The 12,577-nt window shown below is 39.5% G+C and overlaps 1 protein-coding gene across 2 annotated transcripts in view; it reads left to right on the top strand.

The window, feature by feature from the left end:
• The window catches only part of LOC139445627 (uncharacterized), a 45,835-nt gene that overhangs the window by 10,927 nt on the left and 22,331 nt on the right, over window positions 1-12,577 (top strand). Inside the window, exons 2-3 of one of the 2 annotated variants that reach the window (XM_071226797.1) lie at window positions 9,760-10,245; window positions 10,761-10,847. In XM_071226797.1, the coding sequence (XP_071082898.1) occupies window positions 9,966-10,245; window positions 10,761-10,847 (367 nt within the window). In that variant the 5' untranslated portion in view covers window positions 9,760-9,965. Of the gene's footprint in view, window positions 1-9,755; window positions 10,246-10,760; window positions 10,848-12,577 lie in introns of those variants that run through there. The other variant, XM_071226798.1, reaches the window with a different exon arrangement.

Raw genomic sequence — 12,577 nt, forward strand, 5'->3', positions numbered from 1 at the left:
GGGAAGCCGATGGTGTCGCTGAACGTTGACGTTAAATTTGCGAGTATGAACACCCATTGTTCGTCATGAGCATACTAATAATGGTGCAGCTATATGACGGTGATCTGTATACACTGAGACAAAAATATATAGTGAAATCAATACTTATAAATAAATCCGTCAACAATAATAACTTCACAGACTGATTGTTTAATGATGAGCACAGAACACCGTAGACTACCACACGATATTATTGACAGCATTAAGACAATAAGCCCCGCCCGTTCTTTTACCAGCCAATCGACAAACAGCAGTGCGGTAGTTAGCGTGACCTATATCTTTTTCGTTTTATAGATCCTCAACGAAAGAAACGAAATGGTAGATTAGCCAATCAAATGCTAAGGAACATCGGATTGAATTCATGTATGTATAATTAATACAAAGTATATTGATCTTAAACTCAGTCCTAACCATCAAAGCTACTGAATTAGAATCCGCCGTCTATTAGTCTGCTAACATAGTGTACTATCAGGTAAAATGTATATCCTATTGGATTCCACCGTCTATAGTCTCCTAACTAAGTCTGTTAGGTAAAATGTATATCCTATTGGATTACACCGTCTATAATTCTCCTAATAAAGTCTACTATTAGGTAAAATGTATACCCTATTAGATTTCACCATCTATAATTATCCTTATCAAGGCTACTATTAGGTAAAATGTATACCCTATTAGATTCCACCGTCTATAATTCTCCTAATGAAGTCTACTATAAGGTGAAATATATATCCAATTAGATTTCACCGTCTATGAATATCCTTACCAAGTCTACTATTAGGTAAAATTTATATCCTATTAGGCTTCACCGTCTATAATTCTCTTAACCATGCCTACTTTAGATAAAATATATATCCAATTAGATTTCACCGTCTGTAATTCTCGTTTACATGTTTACTATTAGTAGAGTATATATCCTATTAGATTTCGCCGTCTTTAATTCTCCCAAGAAGTCTCAAGTCTCCTAATTGGTAAGGTTTATATCCTATGAGATTCCACCGTGCCGAACTAATCTCCGGCGTTAAACTAAACGCACCCCGTGGTAGTTCCGGGACAGGTCCCCAGCAACTTGTGCTTGTGACCCGTGAAGATCCGGTGTAGAATAGGTCTTCAAAACCCATGTTTGCCGTAAAAGGCGACTATGCTTGCTGTAAAAGGCGACTATGCTTGTTGTAAAAGGCGACTAACGGGATCGGGTGGTCAGGCTCGCTGACTTGGTTGATGCATGTCATCGATCCCAATTGCGTGGATCGATGCTCACTATTAATAATAATCACTGGATTGTCTGGTCAAGACTCGATTATTTACAGACCGCCATCATATAGCTGGAATATTGCTGAGTGCGGCGTAAAACAACCAACCAAGCAACCAACTTGTGCTTGTAGTTAAAACTGACTGTGTAGATCGGGTGGTTACGCGATGACGTGGTCGATTTACATTCATCATACCCCGACGTTCTCATAGCATCAATCACTGAATTGTCTGTGCCAGTCTAGATTATTAATTTTATAGGCACCGGGGATATATGACGTTAAGCAACATCAAATCAAAACAAACTACCCGTTTCAAACTTATGATTATTAAAACCTATGCCGTGAATTCCCCAAACCCCTGACTACAGACGGTGAAATAGTACTCTGTTCCCTAGATAAACGATGTTCTCCAAGCTAAACATGCCCACTGATACACTTGTGAAGAGGAAGTTGATTGTTGAACAAGATAATTTGACTTGAGCTAAAGTGAGGACACTCCCTCCCAATCTCGGGCAATGATCACAAGTGTATTAGGTTTGTCAATTATGTTTGTGTCACAATCAGGGTCAGAGATGACCAGCTGGAGCCTTTGTCTAGAGCCATGTTTGTACCAGTTTCACAAACAACTGGGTTCAAACTGGAGCAAATTGTGCCTTTGAAATGTCAATTGTGAAATCCCCCTAGTAAACATTGCGTTACTGGACCATGTATCCTGACTAGCCATGAGTTCAGCCATAGCTCGGCCACAGACATCGTATGCTAATTTGACTTGGGATTTTTTGTGTTTTAACTTTGGATTTGATATTTGCTGCTTTCATCAAACAATCTCATATGCAGGTATAGATTAGAGTGCGAACCAACACATTTTTGGCTGAGAGAGGGTCTAGGTTTGTGTTGAAAACAAGGCTTGGGAGAAGGATTACCTCTGGACATGGATGGTGGTTGTTGTTGAGAGATTATGTGAATGATTTTAAAGAGTACAGTGTTTGCAGACGAAATTATGTCGTTGGAACACAAATACAAGTTAATAGGCACATGCATATTGTGTTTGAGTATCAATAAATATAGCCAGATGCCATGATATTGCAAGTATTTGGTAAATATTAAGTCTCACGACATTGACCTCTCATAAAGAAAAGAAAACTGAAACAAGTGGATTGGTTTTGCAATAATTCTTATTTCAGATTGTTTAAAGGTACCATCGTCCACTCGATTCATGGACTTGTTACTCCTCGTACTTACGAGATCAAACTAAAGAATTTACTCGGATGTTTAAAAAAATGTATTGTTTTAAGTGGTATCTGGGTGTGAGAGTTAAGGTTATTGACGGATTAGTAAAAAAATGTCACCTGGCGTTATCACTCATTTTCAGTGATCCATTCATATAACTGCTATTTTACCTTTTACGCCTAATGGCATCTCCTTCAGCGGATAACCAAGATTGGTTAGTCACTTGCGTTGACGATTTATATTTACATACAAACTAGTCAAACTAGGAGTGGGATTTTAGCCAATTTCTTGAATTTTCTCAGGCGCATTAACGGTTTGTTTATATCCAGTATGCTTAAAGTCCCACAAAAAGCCGAAGCAGGTTGCCTTTAAAGTTAAAACATAGATTACAGAGTTTAGAAGCCCCGAGACACTCTTCCTCCTCCGTGTTGACGATGGGAAGTGTGGAAAAAGAAGATAAGGTTTGTGAATATACCTGCGGCGTTACATACTCCAACATGGCAAGTACACCAACCATCTGCACACACGCCATTACTTTAGAGGTACAATCATCACGAACAGAGAAACGTCAACCTTACTAGAATGGTCAAATTTAGGAGTCACATTTATTTTATGGACATAATATATATGATAACAGGAGTCACGTGTATTCTATGGACATATAACATATCGGATAACGGACTTGAAAGGACAAGGTCACCCATTTGGTGTGGAGATGGACGTTGTGTTTCCTTTTTGTTTTGCCGCACAATTCATATGACGTTACATGTTTCATATAATCCACATAGTCTTGACGTTAAAGGGTATGTTAAAACACAAATGGACTTGTCATAAGTAATGCCTGTCAAACAATTTGTCATATGTGATTAATTAGTTACCAGACAGTCAAGCAGGTACTTCACAAGGTTTGCTATTGAAAAGGACATAAACACAGTTAAATATTACAAAACGGAACTTGCTGTAAAACCAAGGACAAACTTGTCATTCTTAAAAACAGACATGGCTTAACATGTGCCATAAATAAACAAACGTTTCGTTGTAATTGACATATTGTTCCAGGGACATTTATGATACATTTTCACAAAACATCCAGTGTAATGCATTTGTATATTTACATATGTTTGAATTATCTGATGTAGCCGTCCTGTTAAGTTTTTAAAAGCTATAAAGCTGTCACTTGAAGGGCCCAGGTCAGAGTACAGGATGCAATATAGACGGCAAGATCTGTAACCGTGGCATAGGTCCACAAGCAGATCTCCTTGTCCGTATACGTACATACGATGATCGCTCCGTGGATGTGTGTGTGTATGTATGTGTGTGTATGTATGTGTGTGTGTGTGTGTGTGTGTGTGTGTGTGTGTGTGTGTGTGTGTGTGTGTGTGTGTGTGAGTGTGTGTGTGTGTGTGTGTGTGTGTTGGGGGGGGGGGGGATTTTGTATGGAGACAAACCTGATAGTAGCAGACTGACCATGACATGAGTCAGAAGCGTCAATATTGTTTCAGCATTTTTTCGATAATAACCCAGACACTCCTATACGACAGCCATACTGCTACAACGCAGAAGTACTAGTCAAGACGCGTTACTTGCCCCTCTAAAGTCTATCAGACTCTCTTACAAAGATCTGTTGCGCTAAACACACGAGTACTGCTACAATGCAATTACGACACAGATCCTAAGACGCATAGGACTTCTGCGCTAAAGTAAGGTATAAATAACTTCTCGTTGTAGATCATGTAGTTCCACTGTTTGGCTACTGTTTGTAAGTAAGTTTTAGCGATTACAGTAAACTACGTTTATAACGAACACGCTTATAACGAACTGACGGATATAACGAACTTATTTTTTAGTCCCGGCCATTTGATGTATTTATGCTGTATATATGCTTATAACGAACTACGGTTATTGCGAACTAAAATTAGTGGTCCCTTTGAGTTCGTTATAACCGTAGTTTACTGTAATTCAATTTCTAATTAATTGAGATTAGATATCTTTCAGCTACAGCCACATAAACAGATAATATTTGTATTTAAAACTGTGTGCCAGAATTTTTCTTTTCACAATTTTTAAAACTTTTTTTTCAAAATATTCGGGGACAATTTATTTAATATCAAATGGTCGTTCTTAAATGCGAGTGAGTTTGGGTTTCAACACACAATTTAAACAGGATTTTAGTTTACATGGTATGTATGTTTTAATGTGGTAGGAAGGCCTAGAGTAATGCATTTTGTGGACATGTGGCAATTTTGGTGAAACACGCAAGCAGAGATATGGTGCTGACAATCCAAGATTTATAATGAGGTCGAATCTTGGAGTCGAACCCTCAGAATCATAGTCAGGGTTAATTCTGGATTCGAACCCATACACAACTGATCCAGTAAAAGCATGAAAATACAATGGAATACCATTATTTCACACATGATGCATCTTTTTCATATATTCATTTTCTTATCCCCATACCGCCAACCTACCCAAATTGACAAGCAACAATCACGTCAGTGTAACTGTGTGTTTTGCTATTTTCTTGGGACGTTTCTCTCACCATTCAATATTTGATAATCAAATGCTCTCGCATTTTTTAAACATCCCAAATTTTCTGACGCATGAGCTAGTTACATGGTGTTTATGATATTCTACACACGCTACACTTGTCCTTGCGAATCACATCTTATAAAACATTTTAGCTATGGAATTTCAAAACTTTCTCCATCGATATTTTCGAATAAGCATTTAACCACCGATTGAAAACACGCAATCTTCTCATTCAAATACATTCCCAGACAACCCGTTCTAGAATTGCTTCTTTGCAGAAACCGTGTTTATTTCTAGTTTATACCCTAAAGTGCGATATCGACTGACATTAGAAAAGGTTAATGTGTGTTTTGGGTGTTTTTGTATAGCAAGTTCCAATAATTGAGTTTAATATTGACTCACGACGAGCTAACTGGTGTATAAGATTATCACATGGTCGTCAGTGACGCAACGGTCAACATAAAGTGTGCATTGTTATTTTGATTACGTGCTCCCAGAAATAATAATGTAACGATGAAGATACCATTTTCTCTTAAAAACCCCGAACATCGCATAATCTGGTTATCTTTTAATGAGCCCTTGGTTGAGCCAGACCATATTGGGAGACGACTTTACAACGTTGACAGTCAATCAAACGTTGACTTCGAGCCAGCGGTTCGTTGACTTTTACTTCAGTACATTAAAAAATATATAAAAAAGACTTTTCTAAAGATTTCGCAGTTAGTTGACGACACACGTTCATGTCAACAACGACGTATTGGGGGTATTTCCAAAGAACACCTGCATCAAGCTAAAACTATCACTTATGAGTTTTTGGACGGATGTAGTTGAACTTTCTTCACAAGTGCCAATGTTGATCCAAAGAGTCATGTTAACCATTAGACAGAAAATAGTCTTGTAAAATAGCCAGAATGCTCTATGCTAATTATTCTTAACAGGAATAGAAAAGGTTTAGCAATTCAGCTCACATAGCCATCGATACATCTTGTTCCTTTGGCCCCATGTTCAAGTGTCTGTTTTCTTTATGCCAATATTGCGTGTGGTATTTTGTGATAGTTGTTTTCGGATACAGATAATAGTGAAATATGCATGTAGTTTATGTCTATCTATACAAATCAAATCTAGTGTTTGTGTGTTTCATTCGGATGATGTAGTTGCAGTTAATAATTTCAAAAGTGTTTAATATTCGAAATTCAATGTAATGACAATGCGTTCAGTTTTTAAATAAGAAATAATTGATAAATAATTATATTCACGCCAAATTATTTTTCTTTCGCCAACACGTTCATTCTTTGTTTCTCATTCTCAATGTTATTACGTCGCTTCCTGTTGTATACCTTGATTATTGCATATTGCATAACTGAATAATAAGATTTTTTTCAATTATATTAAACCAAATGCATTAAATTATTCAAATTACAACAGAAACTCTCATCGCTGTCCTCGAACTAAAAAACTATATATAAGAAAGGAACAAAACAACCACGCGGTTTTCTTCAAGACATCCTTCTGCATTTTCGGTTGTTAAGCTGTGAACTTCAAGGTAAGCTTAAGACCAAAGACAACTGGCCTCCCAAACGTCAATTTACCGAGAAACGTTTTCAATAAAACTCGGAAATCAATGTTGACAAATCGTAAGATACTACAATCAAACATGGCTTTGAGAAAAAATAAGTTAACATTTCAACCCGTCCCAAATCTGTAGTTAATCTGTATCAGTGCTTTAAAGTTTATCTCCGTTGGTATGAGGAAGTCAAAGTGTCTTCACTATAAAGAAGATACCCTCTATAAAGCTGTTATTCTGAGGTCCACCGATTTCACGCACAAATCTCAATCAACAATTACAAAAGCCGCCTGTACTTTAAATTAAGTCCACATTCACTCATTACTGTCAACAATGTAATTGTCTCCAACCAGGAAACGCTGAGTCCCCCCTCGCCCAATTGGCACAGGATCTGGTCCTGAAGGCCTCTCTGACCGTACGTACTGCCCGTGGTCCTCCTAACCGTGGGGTATTATGGTGCTGTCCGTCCACCTCTTATCTCCTTCTCACCGGAAGCACGTTTCCCTGTGTTTTCATGTTTTTAGCCTCATCGTTTCCTTGGCTTTTTCAACAAATAGAGCGTGCGCCAAGATGAATCCTAGTTCAAATTTGATGGCCTACCGCGAGAATTTATTTTAACCTGTCTCATCTCACCAAATGTCGGCCGTCTTTTCCTGCCCCAAACAAACAGGACTATATGTTTGTTTTGTTCTACACTGATTACTACAGTCGGTGGGGTTATGTTGAGGGTTTTTAGCTGGGCAGTATTTGTGGTAAAGGCCGCTTGATGAACCTGTAATCTTTGGTGATCTACGCTGGCAGCCCAATGCCGGTAGCAGTAGCTGTGGGGGTTTGGCAAGGAGGTACGCTGCGATTACCGTTATCTTGGGGGATACACGTTTCCTTGGATATCAACACCTATCAAGTCGGCTACGCGAGGATTAGGCTACGGGCAGGTCTAATTACGCAAGAATTACAAGACGTTCGGTCTGATATGAAGATGTGTGTCAAGTCTTATTGCAGAAGTCTTCTTGTTGACGAAAGACATTTGTTGTATTCTTGCCAGCAGCATAAACACGAAGACGAAATGTTATAAAGATAATGTTAAATCATGTGTCCGCATACTAACGACACAATGTCTTTTGACTTTTAGGTTTGTAGTGTGTATGTACGTATTTAATATTGCTGTGAATTACGAAAAAAAAACTTGATTATTGCAAAATAAATTATTTAGATATTAATAAAACTCTTGGAGCACATGATCAGCGAATCCAGTCACGGCTGTGTTTTTGCGCACCTATTTGAGGCACCTTAGACCATGGTGCCAGGCGTACCACTAATAATGACACAGTTTCTCAACATGACATGACATGACAACATCGTCTCAACAATAATAACCTGCTTTTCTTTGAGTATTGCCGCCGAAAGTACGAACGAGGTACCTGTTGTCAAATAATACCTTTGTTTCTGTCCAGAAGTTTACACTTTTCACGTTTTACTTCCTGGATAAACGACGTATATTACTGCCTAGTAGTAGTAGTACTAGTACTAGTAGTAGTAGTAGTAGTAGTAGTAGTAGTAGTAGTAGTAGTAGTAGTAGTAGTTATATTTGTAGTAGCTTGTTTGTTGTTTAACGCCTTACTCGGCGCAATTCCAAATATATGACGGCGATCTGTGAATAATCGAGTCTGGTCCAGACCATCCAGTAATGATATTATGGACATTGATCGACTCATATGGGATAAAACGACAAGCATCAATCTAGTCACTGAGTCTGACCACCCTATCCCGTTAGTCACCTCTTACGACAAACATGGGTTGCTGATGACCAATTCTTAACCGGATCTACACGGGTGGTAGCAGCAGCAGTAGTAGCGGCAGAAGTAGTAGCAGTAGTAGTGGTGGTAGTGGTAGTAGTAGTTGTAGTTGTAGCAGTAGTATTAGTAGAGGTGGTGGTGGTAGTGGTAGTAGTAGCAGCAGAAGTAGTAGCAATAGTAGTAGCGGTGTTGGTGGTGGTAGCAGCAGTAGCAGTAGTAGTAGTAGTAGTAGTAGCGGTGTTGGTGGTGGTAGCAGTAGTAGTAGCTGCAGTAGTAGTAGCATTAGTAGTAGCGGTGGTGGTGGTAGCAGCAGTAGCAGTAGTAGTAGTAGTAGTAGTAGTAGTAGTAGTAGTATTAGTGGTGGTAGCAGCAGTAGCAGTAGTAGTAGCAGCAGCAGTAGTAGTTTCATGAAGTTTGTAAAGTACAGTGATGACAGTAATGTGCGGGGAACGTTTGAAAAAAACCCCTGTGCTAACTCCCCCAGCAATATTCACGCCCACTAGGGAGCGGTCGGGTGGTCTGGTGGAGAAAACGTTCGCTCGTCACGCCGAACACCCAGGTTCGATTCCCGACATGGGTACAATGTGTGAAGCCCATTTCTGGTGTCCCCCACCGTGATATTGCTGGGATATAGCTAAAAGCGCTGTAAAACCATACTCACTCACTCACGCCCACTAAAATGTTAACCCATTCACTAGTACTATATGACATATAAGGTGACCTTGATGTAACGTTCATTGAGCATGTGTATCCTTCAAAGAACAAATGTGATATGACTCATTAACACAGCGTCATTTAACAACGCAGATATTTTCACATGGGTAATCAGTTTCATTCTCAACGACAAAACGAACATGAATTGATGAAGTCATTGCAATTATCTGTAAGTTAACGCAAATGCTACATCAATCACGAACTGGGCGGTATCCTTATTTGCCTAATTGTATGTTTATTGTCGACCCAGAATGTCAACGACCATATATAGTCTTCAAAATGTCACGGACAACCAAACGTTGCAATTAGCAGAAATGACAAAACTAGTATACACTGTCCGAAGTATACACAGAAAACAAGGATTATTATGCCCACTATGTGGTCTGTTGACCGGAATTACTGGAACTTAAGGGATGTCAGTTGGATAGTCTCCCATCCCCGGCAATCACAATGGTTGTGACGTCAGAGAGGAAAATGTTTGGCGCACTTTCACCATGTCAGTTTGCGATTGTATCATAACGATGGATGAATGGCAACAAGAATGCCCTCTCATTGATTTCTTAACAGTTTGGCTTGTCAATTGGCTGTTGTTTTGAGCCGTTTGAATTAATTTGTTGTCGTTTCTTTGCCTTTCCAGACTACCAAACATCGTTGTTGATATGTTGTGTGCATGACAATTACTTGAGCGCGGTGAGCGATGTTGATCTAAGGGACGCAGCAGTGACGAGCACAGCCCCGGTCGAGGCTTTCTCCCCGCAGACGACGAGCAGACGACACCAGCAGCAGACGTGATTTCTCCCATCAGCAGACGTTAATGACTGATCGCGTGGATGATCACACGTGATGACAACTTGCATCAATATGATTTCTACAAGAGGAGTTTCGGTGCTTTTTGTGATGTGTTTGATATACGTACATACTTGTAAAGGAAATATTTATCATCAGCCAGTAATGGCGACGCCTGGCTCTGTGAAAATTGTCTGTCTCTTGGATTTACATCGCACGACTTCGGATACAGAGCATAAAATATGTAATACCCCGAACCCATACGTTCTGCAAATGGCTTTCGTTTCGTTGTGGAAGTTGGATAAAATGATAAAACAGACTGGGTCACAAGCAGTTGGTAAGTATACTTCATTTTCACTTTGTTTACCTTTGTTCAGTTATCTTTCGTAGTTTAATATAAGTAATATGAAAAAGCATATGTTTTTAACATTTTCGCTGTATTGCACTGTGAAACATGTTACGTGAACATTGTGTTTTAAAAAACCCAATTTATCCCAGTACAACAATATTATCTTTAAACATCGATTTTTGTAAATGACACAATTCTACTGATACACGACAAAGCTCTTTGATTCAAACTCTGAATTATCGACAACATTATCATGTTATGACATGAATCACACATTTGATAACACAGATAAATTCATGTTATTATGAGAATCTTCATAGCTTATGATAAACATTAACTTAAATGGTCACCAGTACGAATTCAAAATGTAAGAAACTAAATAATATGTTTCTGTCATGGTTATAGTTAATGGCAACGACAAAAGCTGCACTGAAGAAATTAATTTGACTATTGTAATGACAATTCACACCACGTGTCTCACCTGTCACCTGCGTTGATTACAGGTATTTCTGTATACGACACCTGTGGATCCAAGGAACGCGCAGTCCGTATTCTCAGCTCAGCCATCAGTGATAGTGTTAAGCTTGGAGGTAAGTAGATTTATTCACGATATACGTTGTGTTAATACTAAGTGTAAGCCATGAATGATGTTGATTACAATAAATGCACACCCAGGTATCTAGACACCGTTGTCCTGTACATATTTCGCTGGTCAGTATTCCTCCACCTCCATCACTGCGATTAACTATAAGGTGCAGAATTCCATTGACTTTTTGACACTGTTTTCAAAACAAGCATGTGTTGATGACAGTACCATCAGTGGGTCAGGATACGCTCACCTTTTAGCGAACATCTGGTAGCACACTATTTGACAGTGATTCGTAAACACATGCTTATGGTATAGATATTTTGTATAATTAGTGGCCTTTATCATCATCATCATCATCATCATCATCATCATCATTATCAAGGGGCGGTCGGGTAGCCTAGTGGTTAAAGCGTTCGCTCGTCACGCCGAAGACCCTGGTTCGATTCCCGACATGGGTACAATGTGTGAAGCCCATTTCTGGTGTCCCCCCGCCCTGATATTTCTGGAATATTGCTAAAAGCGGCGTAAAACCACACTCACTCACTCACTCATGATCATCATTGTTGTTAAAGAGAGAGGCTCGAGCCAACTGAAGGTCCATGCATCTAATTTCAAGTTATTCGTTTGTCTGCGTACCCCGACAGTGTAGGGCGATGCTCGTTATATCAACCACTGGCTTTTCTGGTCCAGACTAGATTATTGTCCCAGCGCGCCGTGATGTAACTATAATATTTCCGACTTCGGCTTTAAACAACATTCCGACACTCGCTTCACTGCATCGATCTTATGATCTGATGTCTGATGTAATCATTTGCCAAATTACACAGCACAATGTCACTGTTCATCACGTCTAGACCCAAACCGGTATTGGTCAACAGACCGATAAGATATACCCCCCTTCAGTCTGCACCAACGCAGTTGTAATAGCAGGGCTAACGTGTGCTGACATTTACTATGGATTTAGGTCCTTCCGTGCAGTACAAATTCAGATATACCTGTAGCTTTAGTGATGGTTCATTGAAATACATTGATTGACGTATGAGAGGAATGTAAGGTTGAAGTAGATGGCATCCTCCAAATGACCAGAACCACCACAGTCCACGGGTATGGAAGGCTATCCGCCGTCTTTAGGACACTTCCCGAGGCTAAGTTGTTGATCAAACAGCATTGTCGCCCAACATATAAACTCCTCTGTACGAGCCACACAGCCCTTTGGGCGGTCGGGTAGCTTAGTGGTTAAAGCGTTCGCTCGTCACGCCGAAAACATGGCTACAATGCGTGAAGCCCATTTCTGGTGTCCCCCGCCGTGATATTGCTGGAATATTGCTAAAAACGGAGTAAAACCATACTCATTCACTCACTCACACACAGACCTAAGTACCCAACATCCAAGAGACCCCGAAGTGTTCGTACAGGACACGGGCACATATTTTGCTTTCATAGTTACGTGAGTGGGGTAGGGATGTTTTGTATAGAGACTGGATATTTCTTCAGCTTCAGATGAAAAAGCAGATATTTTTTTCAAATGAAACTTTCAGCCTTGCAGCAGTGTTCTTTGCAGCAGATAATTTCTTTCTTTTTTTAAAGTCTGAAGCATAATTAATTTTCTGGCATTGTCTGGGACGATTCAGTTTCAAGAGCCGAGAACATGTATCAGGTGGTCAGACTTGATCAACTTGTTTGAGTGGGTATAGTTGTACCCCGACGGCATGTATCGTTAGTCATAATATC

Source organism: Haliotis cracherodii, unplaced genomic scaffold (assembly GCF_022045235.1).
Source record: "Haliotis cracherodii isolate W230 unplaced genomic scaffold, xgHalCrac1.p SCAF_6, whole genome shotgun sequence".
In the NCBI taxonomy this organism is placed as follows: Eukaryota; Metazoa; Mollusca; class Gastropoda; order Lepetellida; family Haliotidae; genus Haliotis; species Haliotis cracherodii.